Source organism: Zonotrichia albicollis, chromosome 6, assembly GCF_047830755.1.
Source record: "Zonotrichia albicollis isolate bZonAlb1 chromosome 6, bZonAlb1.hap1, whole genome shotgun sequence".
Taxonomy (NCBI): domain Eukaryota; kingdom Metazoa; phylum Chordata; class Aves; order Passeriformes; family Passerellidae; genus Zonotrichia; species Zonotrichia albicollis.
In genome coordinates this window covers 57,285,167-57,298,349 of record NC_133824.1, presented here as the reverse complement: position 1 = coordinate 57,298,349, position 13,183 = coordinate 57,285,167, and the positions used below count along the sequence as shown (strand labels likewise).

The 13,183-nt window shown below is 45.0% G+C and overlaps 1 protein-coding gene and 1 long non-coding RNA gene across 3 annotated transcripts in view; one reads left to right on the top strand and one right to left on the bottom strand.

Moving 5' to 3' along the window:
• Positions 1-1,834, bottom strand: part of KCNH5 (potassium voltage-gated channel subfamily H member 5) — a 160,489-nt gene extending 158,655 nt beyond the window's left edge. Inside the window, exon 1 of the mRNA XM_005491639.4 lies at positions 1,563-1,834. Within this exon, the coding sequence (XP_005491696.3) occupies positions 1,563-1,635 (73 nt within the window). The 5' untranslated portion in view covers positions 1,636-1,834. The remainder of the gene's footprint in view (positions 1-1,562) is intronic.
• A 76-nt stretch (positions 1,835-1,910) lies between these two features.
• On the top strand, positions 1,911-12,675 carry LOC113459852 (uncharacterized). 2 transcript variants are annotated; one of them, XR_012580932.1, is made up of 3 exons: positions 1,911-2,065; positions 10,050-10,128; positions 11,529-12,675. It is a non-coding gene; the product is annotated as an uncharacterized LOC113459852 (long non-coding RNA). The 2 variants fall into 2 exon arrangements; XR_003381421.2 differs by having other exon boundaries at positions 1,911-2,424.
• The last annotated feature ends 508 nt before the right edge of the window (positions 12,676-13,183 follow it).

The window sequence follows — 13,183 nt, the reverse complement described above, 5'->3', positions numbered from 1 at the left end:
ATTTAATTAGAGCATGGTACAAAACCATGGCATTCCCAAACCATGCTCCCAGCCCAGCCACTGACATGCTGCCTGACCTAGGGAAAGGATCTGTGATGCCCCAAGCCCCCATTCATGCCACAATTTGATGAACAGGTTGAGAAAACCTCTGTATGTCCTCTTCCACAAGGAGCTGTGAAGTGTAATTAAATTCCACCCAACACTTTGAAATTGTCAGAGGGAAAGTGCTATATAAATGCCTATTAATTAGCCTGCATTTAATATTCTGGGAAATAAATACACTACTGTGGGAAAGCAGCTCTTGGAGATCGGGCAGCTACAGGGCTTGACAGGGAGTCAGCTGCCAACCACAGACCTGACAGAGGCAACACAACAGGGAGGAAGCCCCCCAAAACCAGCTCAATACAAAGCTGGCATGTTAACACACAACATTTTTAAACAAATCCCAACTCCTCATCCCACTCCTGCTTATGAGGAAAATCCATGAATCACCAGTTCACTACCTGCTGTCCAAATCCACTCCAAGCCAGCACACCAGACCACACTGGTGTGACTGAGAGGTACATCCAGCACTGTGCAATAGGGAAAAGTGGAAAGGAACATTTTTCAGCATAATTTCAAAGCCCACTGGTGTCTTGATTAATACTAAATGCAGTAATTCTTCTCTACGCTCTGCTCTGCTCACCTTTCCCACTCCTGAGCCCAGGTGTACACTGGCACAGCAATGCTTCGCCCTGGCAGCATCACCCTAAACCTGGGCTGACCAAGGAGTTATCTTTTGGAAAAACCCAAAGCCGAGCTCTCCTACATTTGTGCAAACACTCCTATGTCTCAGTAGCTCTGTGCCAGTGCAAAAACTACATTAAAAATTTAATATAACTAGCACAGGACTTGCCTAAAGCAGCACCTACACCAGCACACCCAAAGAGCTGCAAACACATCGTAACTTTAATGGAGCTGTGTACAGTGCTCTCGATCACTGCATTGCAATAGAAAGGGTGAAATTAACTCCGGCAGCAAGGAATAACTGGGTGCCACAGTCCTGAACCAGCCCTGTAAATATTCACCTAACAGAGGAGCCGTAAATGACCAAGTGCAGACAGTTCTTAACCCATTTGCTCAGCCACAGGATTGCCATCATCCAAACCACAGGCACTCCCTCACCGCTTTCCCGGCACCTTCGCCACAGACTTTAAAGTGCCACAGAATCGCAAAAAAACTTTGAACCCCCTGCATGGAAACAGTTGCAAGTCCTAATTATTACAAAACTAAAGAACAAGAAAAAATATTTAAAAATTATAGACTCAATAAGCGAAGAGGATAAATTGAAAATCATAAAAGAGAAGAAGGCTCGAATTGGCAGTAGCGACTGCGATGAGAGAAGTGCGGGGAGACAGGGCAAGGACCGCGAGGGGATGCTCCGGAGGAGACGAGCGGATCGCGTTCCTTGAAGGCACCGCTTTGGCACGGACACACCGGCGCGGCAACGCCGGAGGGACCGAGGGATGGACGGACGGATGGACGGACGGACGGATGGATGCATGACAGGGGGGATCTCTCACCGCTGGAGCGCCGGACGATGTTCTCCAGGAAGGTGTTCTGCGGTGCCACCAGCCCTCTCTTGCCCCCCGGCATCCTGCAGCGCCGGGCTCGGGGGCCGGGGGTGCGCGGCGGCAGCGGCGGCGGCGGCGGCGGCGGGGGGGGGCCGGCGGCGGCGGCGGCGGCAGCGCCCGGTGCCCGTGAGTCGCGCAGGGGCGGCCGCGGCCGCTCATGGTAGTGGCGCCCCCGCGGCGGCTGCAGCGCGGTCTGGGGCCGCGCCGCGCTCCGCGCTCCCAGCGCCGCGCCCGCCCCCCCTGCGCCTGCGCGCCCGCCCCGCCGGCCCGGGGGACGCCCGGGGATGGGGGGGATGCGGGGGGGACGCGGCAGGGGATGGGGATGGGGATGGACGCCCCGGGATGGGGAAGATGCGGGAGGCACAGCGCGGAGTCCGCGAGCATCCCCCGGGCATCCCCCCCACCCCGCCTTCGCTGGTCCCCTGCGAAGTTCTGCCCTGAGCGAAACTCACGTTCTGCATCTAGACATTGTTTTGTTTGTGGTTGTTCTTTGGCTTGTGTAGGGTTGTTTTTTGTTGGTTTTTGTTTTTTTTTTTCCCAGCGGTTGGGTTCGAGGGAAAACACTTGGGAATGCTTGTGTGGCACACGGGAAGGCGGCCGCACTTTGCCCGCAAAAGATAAACGCAAAGTGCAACGAAACGTGTTAAATGCCACTAGCCTTGCCTGAAGGCATCAAGATATTTCTTGGAGGATTCCCCCCTCTCCGTGCGAGGCAACAGGAGGCGGATTTGGGGTTTCTGTCCTCGTATTTTCTCTTTTCTCCCTGTGTTCAGGGAGCAGGCTCTGCCGCGCCGGAGCCCCAGAGGAGCAGGTGAGTCAGTGCCGGAGCCGCCACACCCGAGCTCCCGAGTACGCTCTGCCCTGTTCCTGACCCAGCCGCTCTCCTCCCTCCAGCCCTTTCCTGACTAGGACCGTATTTTTTAAAGCTATGGACAGTAAAATCCTGGAAGGAATTTCTCGACCTACTGCTTCTGCCTCTGCTAATTTAGCATGCTGCTGCATACAGGCAAGGATGGTAGAAGGAACCAAGACATGGAAAATCAGTGTTTGTTCAGAGCAGGAGCACGCTCTGCAGAGCACATCCCGCTGTGCCGCACGCTCCTGCCCTGCTTGGCACAAGCAGCAGTGCATCTCCCAGAGGACATCATTCCACTGTGGAAAAATCAATTTATTTATCTTTTCATTCTGCTTGCAACACCTGCTCCTTCCTGTGCTTGAGTCTTGGTCCAGCGAGGCACACTGAGGTCACCTGCACTCCACGACTTAAAGTTTAAAATCTCTGCCACACCAGGAGCTGCTGCTGGAGCAGCACTTTCCTAGGTGCCACTGCTGCTGTTCCTGGAAAATGTCTGGTTTTCCTTTCATTTAAACGAATGCAAATCAGGAGCAGCTCAATTGGGAGTGCTGACAGAAAACAAGTTTGAGGTGTGAACCAGACCCGATTTGCCAAGCATTCCTGTTTTCCTCCCAGGTCTGGCATCTTCAGGGCTTTCCTTAGAGTGGTGTGGTTTAAAAGATGCTCCTGCTGAGCTCTGCCCCGAGGTGCAGGGGAATTTTTCTCCTGGTAATTGGATGCTGGAAGGCAACACCTTTGTTTGTTTCAAGTGAGCTGTAGGTCACCTAACCCAGCAAATACTGTGTGACTGATCTGTCTGGACAGTGTTGCCATGACCTCTTCCTCCCCAGTTCCCTCCCTCCCAACCAATCTGAATTTTTTCTACTCATTTCCCAACCTCATTTTGAAACCTAAACTTGCTACCTGTCCTCCCATGCCCCTTTTCATCAAACTCCTTGTTCACCCTTTCCACTAAATATTTCATCATGCCCAAGAGCCACTCCATCCTCCCTGCTCCATCTCCTCAACTTCAGATCCCTCATTTTTAAGTTCTCTTGCTGTATTTCCAGTGGCACTAATTAAACAATAGGTTATGGAGAGGGGCAAGCTCCAAAAACATATCTTTAAATGTCACAGACGTCAGACAGAAATGGCAAGACGTGGTGGGATGTTTCTATAACAAGGGTGCAAAAAACTCCAGAGGGCACTTGTTACTTTTCCTGGAATGCTGGACAGGGCTAAAGATAATCTTGAAAAGAAGAGTCTGACAAAGAAAGCAAACTGGGAACTGCAAAGAGACTCTTGTCTTCTTTTGGGAATCTTCAAATTGTGCTTTGAAACAGCATCGAACCACCAGGCAGGAAACTGTCAGAAAGGTTTGAGGTCATTGCAAGTAGGAAAAAGACAACTAGGCAGCTTCTTTCTACATCAAAAATACCCCAGTCTCAACCTGCTGTTCTCAAGTGTGGCAGAAAACCCACTGTGATTCAAAACGCCCTTTTTTTTCCAGAATAGATAAGTCAAAACAATTTCAATTTTAAGGAATTAATTAATTGTTAAAACATTAAAAAGAGAAAAGTAGTTTAAGCTAAATGTAACAACATTCCTGATGAATGATCAGAGCATTCCTAGTTCTTCTTTCTTCCTGGCTTGCAAACTTCATTTCTTTAAGGGAAGAAACGAGTTTTCCTTTCCTAAAAGGAAAAAGGCAGAAAGGGAATGAGCACATCTCTCTACCAGAGTAAAAGTAGTCACGATTCCTTCCTCTTCTGCTTCACCATTTCCTTTCTTCTGAAATGTGAAGCAGCTGCTCAGGGTGACTTCCCTCTTTTCTGGTATTTCTACAAAAGGCACAATCCCCCAAATCCACCCAGCAGTGGGTGAGCACGGAGCTCCCACAGCAAGTGGAGGCAGCACACACTATGAAGTTCAGCTGCACGTGGTGAAGAGCTGACCCTTGGAATCTAAACCTACAGGAGAGGGTTATTTTCCTTCAGGGACTATTAAACATTTCAGAACTGGTTCTTATTCACAGCACAGAGCTTTAAATGTGTCTTCTGTGAATTTATGAATTGAAGAATCATCGCTCCCAGGGCTCCTAAGAGAGGAGGGAGACAGAGCAGCATAAACAGGTCAGGCACTGATCCAGTGCAACAGCCTGAGTCATTGGCACATCCCAGCTGCTGAACAGCTCCACATCCCATTTGCTCTCAGTGCTGTGTGTAACAAGGTGAGTTAGGTTCCCTGGGACTGCCCTGAGGACCCGTGTAGGGCTAAAAATGTTCAGAGCAGAGCTGAGTCATGGGATACCCTTGGCAAGGCTCAGAGCTGATTTGCTAGCCCAGGTGCACACAGAAGACTTCCCATTCTAAAAACCACCATCAAGATGAACGTGGGCTTTGGTTATAAACAATGTGATTTGTGTATATGAACTCCAAATTAGCACTATTTGATTTCCAATGAGCTGCATGTATTACTGTAACAACAGCTCAAGTGGGAAACAAATGCCAGACATTTGAAGGATTTAACATCCTTCATTTTAACATCCTTAACATTTAATGGTGGAAAAGCAGGTAGAGTTTTCTCCTTAAAGGCAAAAAAATCTGCACCAAAGAATGTGAGAGAAGAGACTTTTCTCCTAAGAGGCATTAGACAATAAATCTTACTCCATGAGTGAAGAAGAACATCTGTTGTCAGACACTGGGGTGGGACAACAGGGGAGCTCATACTGCAATTTTTTCTCCTCAGTAGGGAGGACTATAAGGCATGGGGGTTTTTTACTGACTCCAGAAACATTACCCAAGAACTGTGGAGAGGTTTGTCAGAAATCTGCAGGAAGCAAAGCAGCATCTCTGAGCCCACCATCCTGCTCACCATAAAGGTGGAATCTGAGTCTTAAGGTTGCTGAGGGGATGGCATCAGATCTGCATTTCTGCATTGCCTTCAGACAGTAGCCTTCAAAAAGAAGGAAATACCTCTGCTCATGGCAGCTCTGATAATACCAGAAAAAATACTTAGATGACAAAAAATACAGAGGGGGAGGAAATAAATTGCTGTTTCTTTCCTAAAAATAAAAAGTTGCTGTTTCTTTCCTTCCCTGTTTTGAGGGGTTTTGCTTCTTACCCCATTACAAATTTGAAAAAGCAGTTTGGCAGACAGGAAATCAATAAAAACTTGACAAAACTCGCTGCTTTTGGTATAAAAATTGATGGAAAGTATTGATGAAACCTCAGACCTAAAGCACTTGCCGGATTCTAATTTGGCACCGATGAGAATTCTTTATTCTCTGTTGTGTTGGGCAAGTTAAGTCTGGACAGCTAGACCTGGAGGTTATGAATGTCCTGTCCCTCCATCCCTTTGGCAGTGCAAAGCAAAGGAATGAAGAACTTAAGGGAAGCAACAGCATTCAGCTGAGTCAAGCACACAGGAATCAGGAGAATTAAGGCTCCCTGTGTGTCCTGCACCTGGGATGCACTGAGGATAATGGCTAAGCCTCTCCCTTTTACACTTCTCATCCAACATGGCCCTGTGCCACCTTCCTGGGACCCCAGCCAACCTGTGCTCAAGGATGGCATGATTAATTTTTTGTGTGTGTGGTGCTCATCACTAATCTGCTGGTGCTTTGTAGGCACCATTGAATATCTTCTGCATTTTACCTCGTCATACCAGGATCAGACAGGAAACTGGGGCACGGGGAGATTAAGGTCAAAATGGTCACAAAATTACAGTGTCCAACTTGAGACATCCAGGATGCTTTAGTAGAGGAGTCTCAGTTCAGCAGAACTTTGTGCATTCAGTATCTGGAGGCTTTGGTTACAGCTGTGAGAGCAAAGCAACTCTCCAAATCACAACCTCTGCATTCTCCAGGAGCTCATGAAAAATAGAGGAAGAATGGGAGAGCCTGGGCTTGAATGACTTGCACAGCTTCATGTAAGATCCCTGTTTAACAGGAGATTTAACAGTAACAGCTCTTGCTTGCTTTTAACGTGACACTTTTTATAGCCCTTGCCTTATTATTTCATCGCTTTCATTTTCTCTAGTGGGCACACACACAAAGATATTACAGGCCAAAGTTGCACACAAGTCAGAAGTTTATACATGCACATACATGAAATATTGTGAGGAATGAAACTGAAGACTCTGTTGCAATGCACAAACATAAGGGCAGAAGCAACCCAGCCATTATATGGCCATTGCCTCCTTTTGGGGTGCCTGGAAACCCAATTTTCCTTTCCCACAGCTTTTTCTTTAGCCAGAATCAGACACTTGGGAAAAGAGCCTTTAACACATTATCATTTTATTAATGTTATTTTTCATATTCCTTCACCTGCAAGGTCTGGGCTTCAGTTATCATGAGTCCAGCTGTGCAGACACAGGGAGCCATTAAAGCTTCTGAAATGACCTAAAATAACACCTAGAATTGAACAGCATCAGAACTTTCAAAGTCCATTACCACAGCATCAGGCAGGTGCTGCAAGGCCCAAACCAAGGCTCCTCTGTACTTTCTCCCTGGAAGGAAGGGAGTCCCTCATTTTTAAGGGTAGAGAGCTCATAATTCTAACCCTGAAAGGAAATCCTGACACATGCTGCAGCACATTTGTGGCTAAGGAAGCATACAGTGATAAGAGTGAAAGTTTTCATGTCTTCAGGACCTTTCAGGAGAGAAGAGGTGGAAATCTCAAACTCCTGTTTGGAAAGGAGAGAAGAGTCCTCTGATTTAATCTAAAGCCCCAGGATGACCACAGTGCCATAGGATGGCAGCTTGAAGATGCCCAGGAAGAAATTTTTGGGACAAGTAAATCACAGTCAGAGTCAGATGTGAAAAATAAATATTTGGTGTTCAGTAGTCCAAAATGTATGTGGAATAAGGGCAGGAAATGTTCTTCCATCATAAGGACAGCAAATATCAGCACCCACAATAATCACTGGGGGCTCTGATGAGCCCATGGCAACTTCCTCTCCCAGGGATTCATCCTGAGAAATAACTTGATAGCAACCAATAATTTATTGGCAGGCTTTACAGAGATAAATCACTGCATTAATTACAGAGGACCAAGAAAAATGGACTCATCCCCTTTTCTTCTTGCTGTTGTTTTGGCTTTTTGTTTTTGTTTTTGATTTTATTTTTTGTTTGTTTTGGTTTTTCTTTGTGGAGTTAGTTTTTTTGTTTTGGTGAGGTTTTGGTTTTGTTGTTTTTTTTTTTTTTGCGGGGGGAGGTTGTTGTTTTTGTTGGTTTTTCTTAAGGGGAAAATATTTTTACCCTGAACAGGTACTATATTAAATAACAGTCATGGAAAGATGGGATGACAATGCTTCAACATCGTACTCTTCAGCTTATTTTTGCCAATAGCTGAATCATCACAGAAAAGATCCAGAATTGAAAACAATCCACTGGTTTGTCTTAGAAGAACCATTTTGCATTTAAAGTAGTGTCCATCTAAGAACATGTCACAGAATCTCATTCTGCTTCTCTTGATCTTTTTGACTAATACTGGATTTTTACCCCAAAATCATCCTTGCAGGCATGCTCTGAGGAAATCCATGACAGAAGCAAGGACTGCACAGGCTCACAGGTCCTTCCTGGGTACAGTTTGCAATAGACGTAAAAAAACCTGCTCCTGACTCCAAAGTTCCATGTTTTGGGGAATCTTTGGACTACTTGAACCAGCAAGAAATCCTTGGCACCACAGGGGCAGGAAACTCAGAAATAAATGCTACCCTCATAGCACAAAGGGATATTTTTCAGGCAGGAGTAGATAATAGCCTGGATTAAGTCTGATAGAAGCCCCAAAGAGCATGACACCCCCCATTGCACCCCAAAGGTCACAATCCCATCAGAGGGGAACTGGGGGAGTGTGAAAGGAGCAGCAGCAAAAAACCCCCACTCTTTGGAGCCACGGCCACATGTGGGAGATGATAGGAGAGCAAGCACCCTGCTGGAGAATGGAGCCATTTTCTGCATCAGAGCTCTTTTTCAGGCTTCCTGCAGACTCCAAGACAGGAATTATTTCATAGGCTGTGCTCTGACCAGGCTTTTTGGGGGATTCCAAAGTGAATATATTTTCTTTGCTAAAGAAGGGCAAGCTGAGAGTTCCTGCTCCTATGACTCAAGGATCTGAAGCTCTAGTTTTTCATCATGGCTCTTATTTTTTTTTTTTTTTTTGGATGCTGAATATTTTTGTCCTTCCACAGGTGGTAGCACACACATGGGGAGCTGCACTGGCAGGCAGGGGGACAGAGCAGTCAGTGATCACAGGTGCCTGTGGCAAAGTGAGACACTTCATTTTCCTCCCCAGAGGTGCTACAGGTTATCCCCACATCTGACACCTCTTCTGGATCCTTCTCCATGTGAGCATCATGCCAGTTTTGGGGCCTCTGCTGAATCAGCAGGACCTACAGAAAAAAAACCTTCCCCAGAACTGAAAGTCCACTGTGTTCACCCCATTTTATATTACAGGGAAATCTCTGAGAGCCTGGGGATTGTGCCTCAAGTGCACCAGAAAATCTCAAGACTTTCTGGCAGCTGAAGGATGTACATAAGTGGGCGACATTAAATGTCCTGGAACTTAAACCCAACTTAAATGTACCTAAAAACCCAAACACCACAAAAAGATGTTAAACACATTTGGTGTTAAACACAACATTTTCTTTTAATGTAGGAAATCTAAGTGAAGTGTTTTATATGTTTGGGGGAATATGTTACAATAACAGTGATGAAGTTAAGAACAAGTTGTTGGGTAATTTTTTCCAATTTCAAACTTATTTATATACACTTGTTTATAAAAATTATCTTTGAGAAGGAAATTACTTGCATCAGAGCTTACCTCAATTGCAATTTTTTTTTTTTTTTTTTTTTTTTTTTAGGAATTGTCATTAGAGCTCAGCATGGGGCTAATTTTGAGTTTAAACATACTTGTTAGAACTTGTGTTACTGGAAAGCCAGAAAGTGTAGCTGTCCAAGTGTAGGATGAGCAGCTGGCTGGCTGCTTTTTCTTTTTTAGATTAATTCAGTGTGAGTTTTCATATTGATTTTCACGGGAGCAGAAAGAAGCCCTTAAATTGGTATGTTTATAACAGTGACTCTACAGAGAAGTTTAAAAAGACTTAGCATGGAATTGCCTCTCTTTAGTGCAGTTAATCTCAACCTATCACCTCACTGGCAATGTTTTCTCACATTAAGTTTTATTAGGATTTGCTGCTGGCTCTGCAGAAAAGCACAACATAGAGGCAGAATCTGCTGACACACAGACCTTTCATAACAAGTCACACAGCTGCTACTCCAGCACTTCTTTGGAAAGCAGGAGCATCTTATGTGACTAATTGATTAGCATGGAAAAGGTGTCCCTAATTTGCTGTTCTGTTGGATACACAGAGTAACAGCACTCCTCACTAACACAAACTGGCCCAGCAGATGGGATCCTGCTTAAAATGCTGTTCAGCCTAAGTACTGGAGGACACAAAATTCTGCTCAGTAAGAAGGAAGAATGTGCCAGGGCATTGACCAAGCAACTTTCAAAAAAATATATATATTTCTAGGTGATCTGGTTCCTTCCCTTGTGTTTACAAACAGGGTAAGATAAAACACATTTTTCTCTTTATAGTGGGTGACCAGCCTGAAGCCTACAGACCTTGAACTGCCTGCAGCACATTGGGGACTGTGGAAGAAAGTCTTTGAATGAGGTGTGTCCCTCAGAGTGAAGCCACTGATGAGTCAGATCCAACCCTCCCACCAAACAACTTCTGGCTGGATAAAAATGAACCAATCTTGTGTTACCTTTCTTTTTTTTTTTTCTTTTTTTTTTTTTTTTTTTTTATGACAAGGGTTTAAAGAGGGCTCAGGGGAAAGGAGTTACGGTGTGCCCCTGATCCATTAGAATTTCTCTTCTCTGACAGTGGGGGAACAAGAGTTGCTGAGAGTATCTCAGGCAAAAAGTCTGCAACTGCTAGAGGTTGATAATTTCTTTATTTCAAAATCCTAACTTTACTTCGGAAGAAGTTATTAGGTGGTGTAAAACCCATTTTAACATAAGGTAGGTAATTAAACCAACTTATTGGAACAGAGCATCTGAACATTAGGGACAATAATTTGAAAGCAGGTCACAGCTGTATGCCTTAACTATTTGACATCTAATTGCTTTATCTATTTCCATGTTTCCAAATGCAGCTCAAGTTAACTACAGATTGTAGAAATCACCTAAAAAAGTTTTCCAGCTGCTGGGGTGTGACAGGAGTGCAGAGCAGGCTACAGTTTTCCACTTCTGTGTGAAGAGGAAAATGTTGCTCCTACAGTCAGTGCTGTGAATACAAAATATAAATACAAAAGGAATGTGTATATGAATAATGCCATGTACAGGAGTATGAGTGGTTGTAGCCATAATAATTATCTCTGTAATAAATATTACTTTCATTTCCAAAGACCACAATTTGTGCTTGCACTGTAGCTCCTCACTGGAGTCCTTTGCATTCAGTAATGAAATAATTCAGGGCAAGGATTTCTCCAAAATTAAGGGCAGCAGTTGACTGTGCATTGCTGAATCTCATTTCCATCAGAAAGATATAATTGCAGCCTTACATTAATTTCTGGTTAGAAAACTGGGAATTATCAATACAAACAAATTTGTACCAGAAACACTTCTATTTTTCAAGTGCTTTTTGAGCTGCAAATCATGCAAAAATAATCTGATTGTTAATTACATCTATCATCTATCTCTTTGTCTCAGAATAGATACAGGCTAGACCTAAAGAAAAGCAGACATACAGTTACTAAATCTTCTGGGGGAAAAAAAAAAAACTGAACAACAGAATCCTGCATCTTTTATAGGGTACAAGATTCACATCCTGCTGTTTTCAATCAAACTACTCGGAGATTTTTCCCTGCTAGAAATAGAAATACACATTTAATAAGCATAAACCTAATGCCCCCTGTTGGTTATACACAGCTTAAACCCTCGCCTGTGCCCACGGGGACTCCTCATCTCCTCCTGCTGACTCAAGCATCCCAATGAACATTTAAGGCTTTGCATGGGCACAGGGATTATGCTCCAGACTCACCTGAATTAATTTTGTCTCCTCCTTCACAGGCACAGAGTCACATTCTGGTATATGAATTGTTTCTGTACCTACAAAGCCAGCCCACATCATCAGAGTGCTCTGCAACATCCTGTCCTCAATCTCTGCACATGGAAATAGCAGGAAAATGGATTCATAGAATCATTAGGGTCAAAAACACTTCTAAGATCACTGAGCCCATCTATTCACCCAGCACTGCCAAGCCCACCATGAAATCACATCCCCAAATGCCACATCTACATATCTGAAATCCCTCCAGGGATGGTGACTCCACCACTGCCCTGGGCAGCCTGTTTCACTGCTTGACATCCCTTCAGCAACAAAACTATTCCAAAAATCCAATCTAAACCTCTCCTGGCACAGCTTGAGGCCATTTCCACTTGTCCCATCACCTGGGAGAAGAGACCAACTCCCACCTGGCTGCAGCCTCCCTGCAGGGAGTTGCAGAGAACAGCAAAGGCCCCCTGAGTCTCCTGCTCTCCTGACTGAACAACCAGCAGTCACAGCCTGGGGCTTCTGTGCTATCCATTAGAAAAAGGCAAAATGCTAATTGTGGGTCAGGTGTTTAAAGCCAAAATTACTTGGGGTTTTTGGCTTTTCCACAACATATTTCATTGGTTTCTGAGGAGAGCTCCAAACTGAAAACTAACAGCATCTCCAGCTGGGTGTGTATTCTGTAGTCAATCTAACCTCAATTTGGAATTGCCCTTCCTTGAAAAAAGTCTTAGGAACAATTAAACAAAAATACACGAAATTAAGTGAAGAGCTTTTACCAAAATTCCTTTGGCCAACAGCACTTTTTCTGTTGAGTGAATGTCGAGCACAGCAGAAGATGCTGAGAGACTCCTGCCTGTGGTCTCAGGAGCAGTAAGAGTCAACATCTTCAGAGGCAGGAATCACTCCTGTGAGTGAAGAGAGGCTGCTTGTACCCCTCTCTGTACCTCTGCCTTTCAGCCTGTTGTCACCCTGATTTTATAAGTTTTTCTCAGCCTTCTGATGTTTACATTCTTGTGGCAAACTTTCTCACACACTTTCTGTAAATAACTTATTGTTTTGCATTCTTTATGGAGGAGGAGAAATTTGATGGACTGTTGGTTTGTCCAGTGTCATTGGAGAGGTGTGAGAGGTGTCATTGTCACTTTTGGAAAACTATTAATGTTGGAGTCAGAAAATAAACTTCCCTTTTTTCTTTATCTTGAGAGCAGCAGTGTGTGCCCTCGTGTTGTTTCGTGTCCTATAGTGACATCCTGTCCCTCCTGCCTGGCAGACACATCCCCAGAGGAGATGCTGGACCAGTCCTCCTGAGCTTGCTGAGCAGTTTGTCCCTCAGAAAGAAACCACTCAGTATGGAATCACAGAGCCATTCCAGTTGGAAAAGACCTTTAAGGTTATGGAAGCAACAAATAGCTCAGACCTATGCAGCAGAGCAAAATGCAAAGATCATCCTCTTGTCCTCAGCTGGAAACAGCATCAGAATTGGAGGCACACAGCAGGAATCACCATCCCCTCACATTTTACTGCAAATGCCACCACTGAGGTTGTTCCATTTGTGAGGGTTCCTGTGCCACCCCCTCTTGTTTGAGCCTGTGATGCAACAAACTCCAGGGTTCCTCAGAGACGGGGAGACCAGGGCTGGGGATCTGCAGCAGCAGCCTCCTCCTGGGGT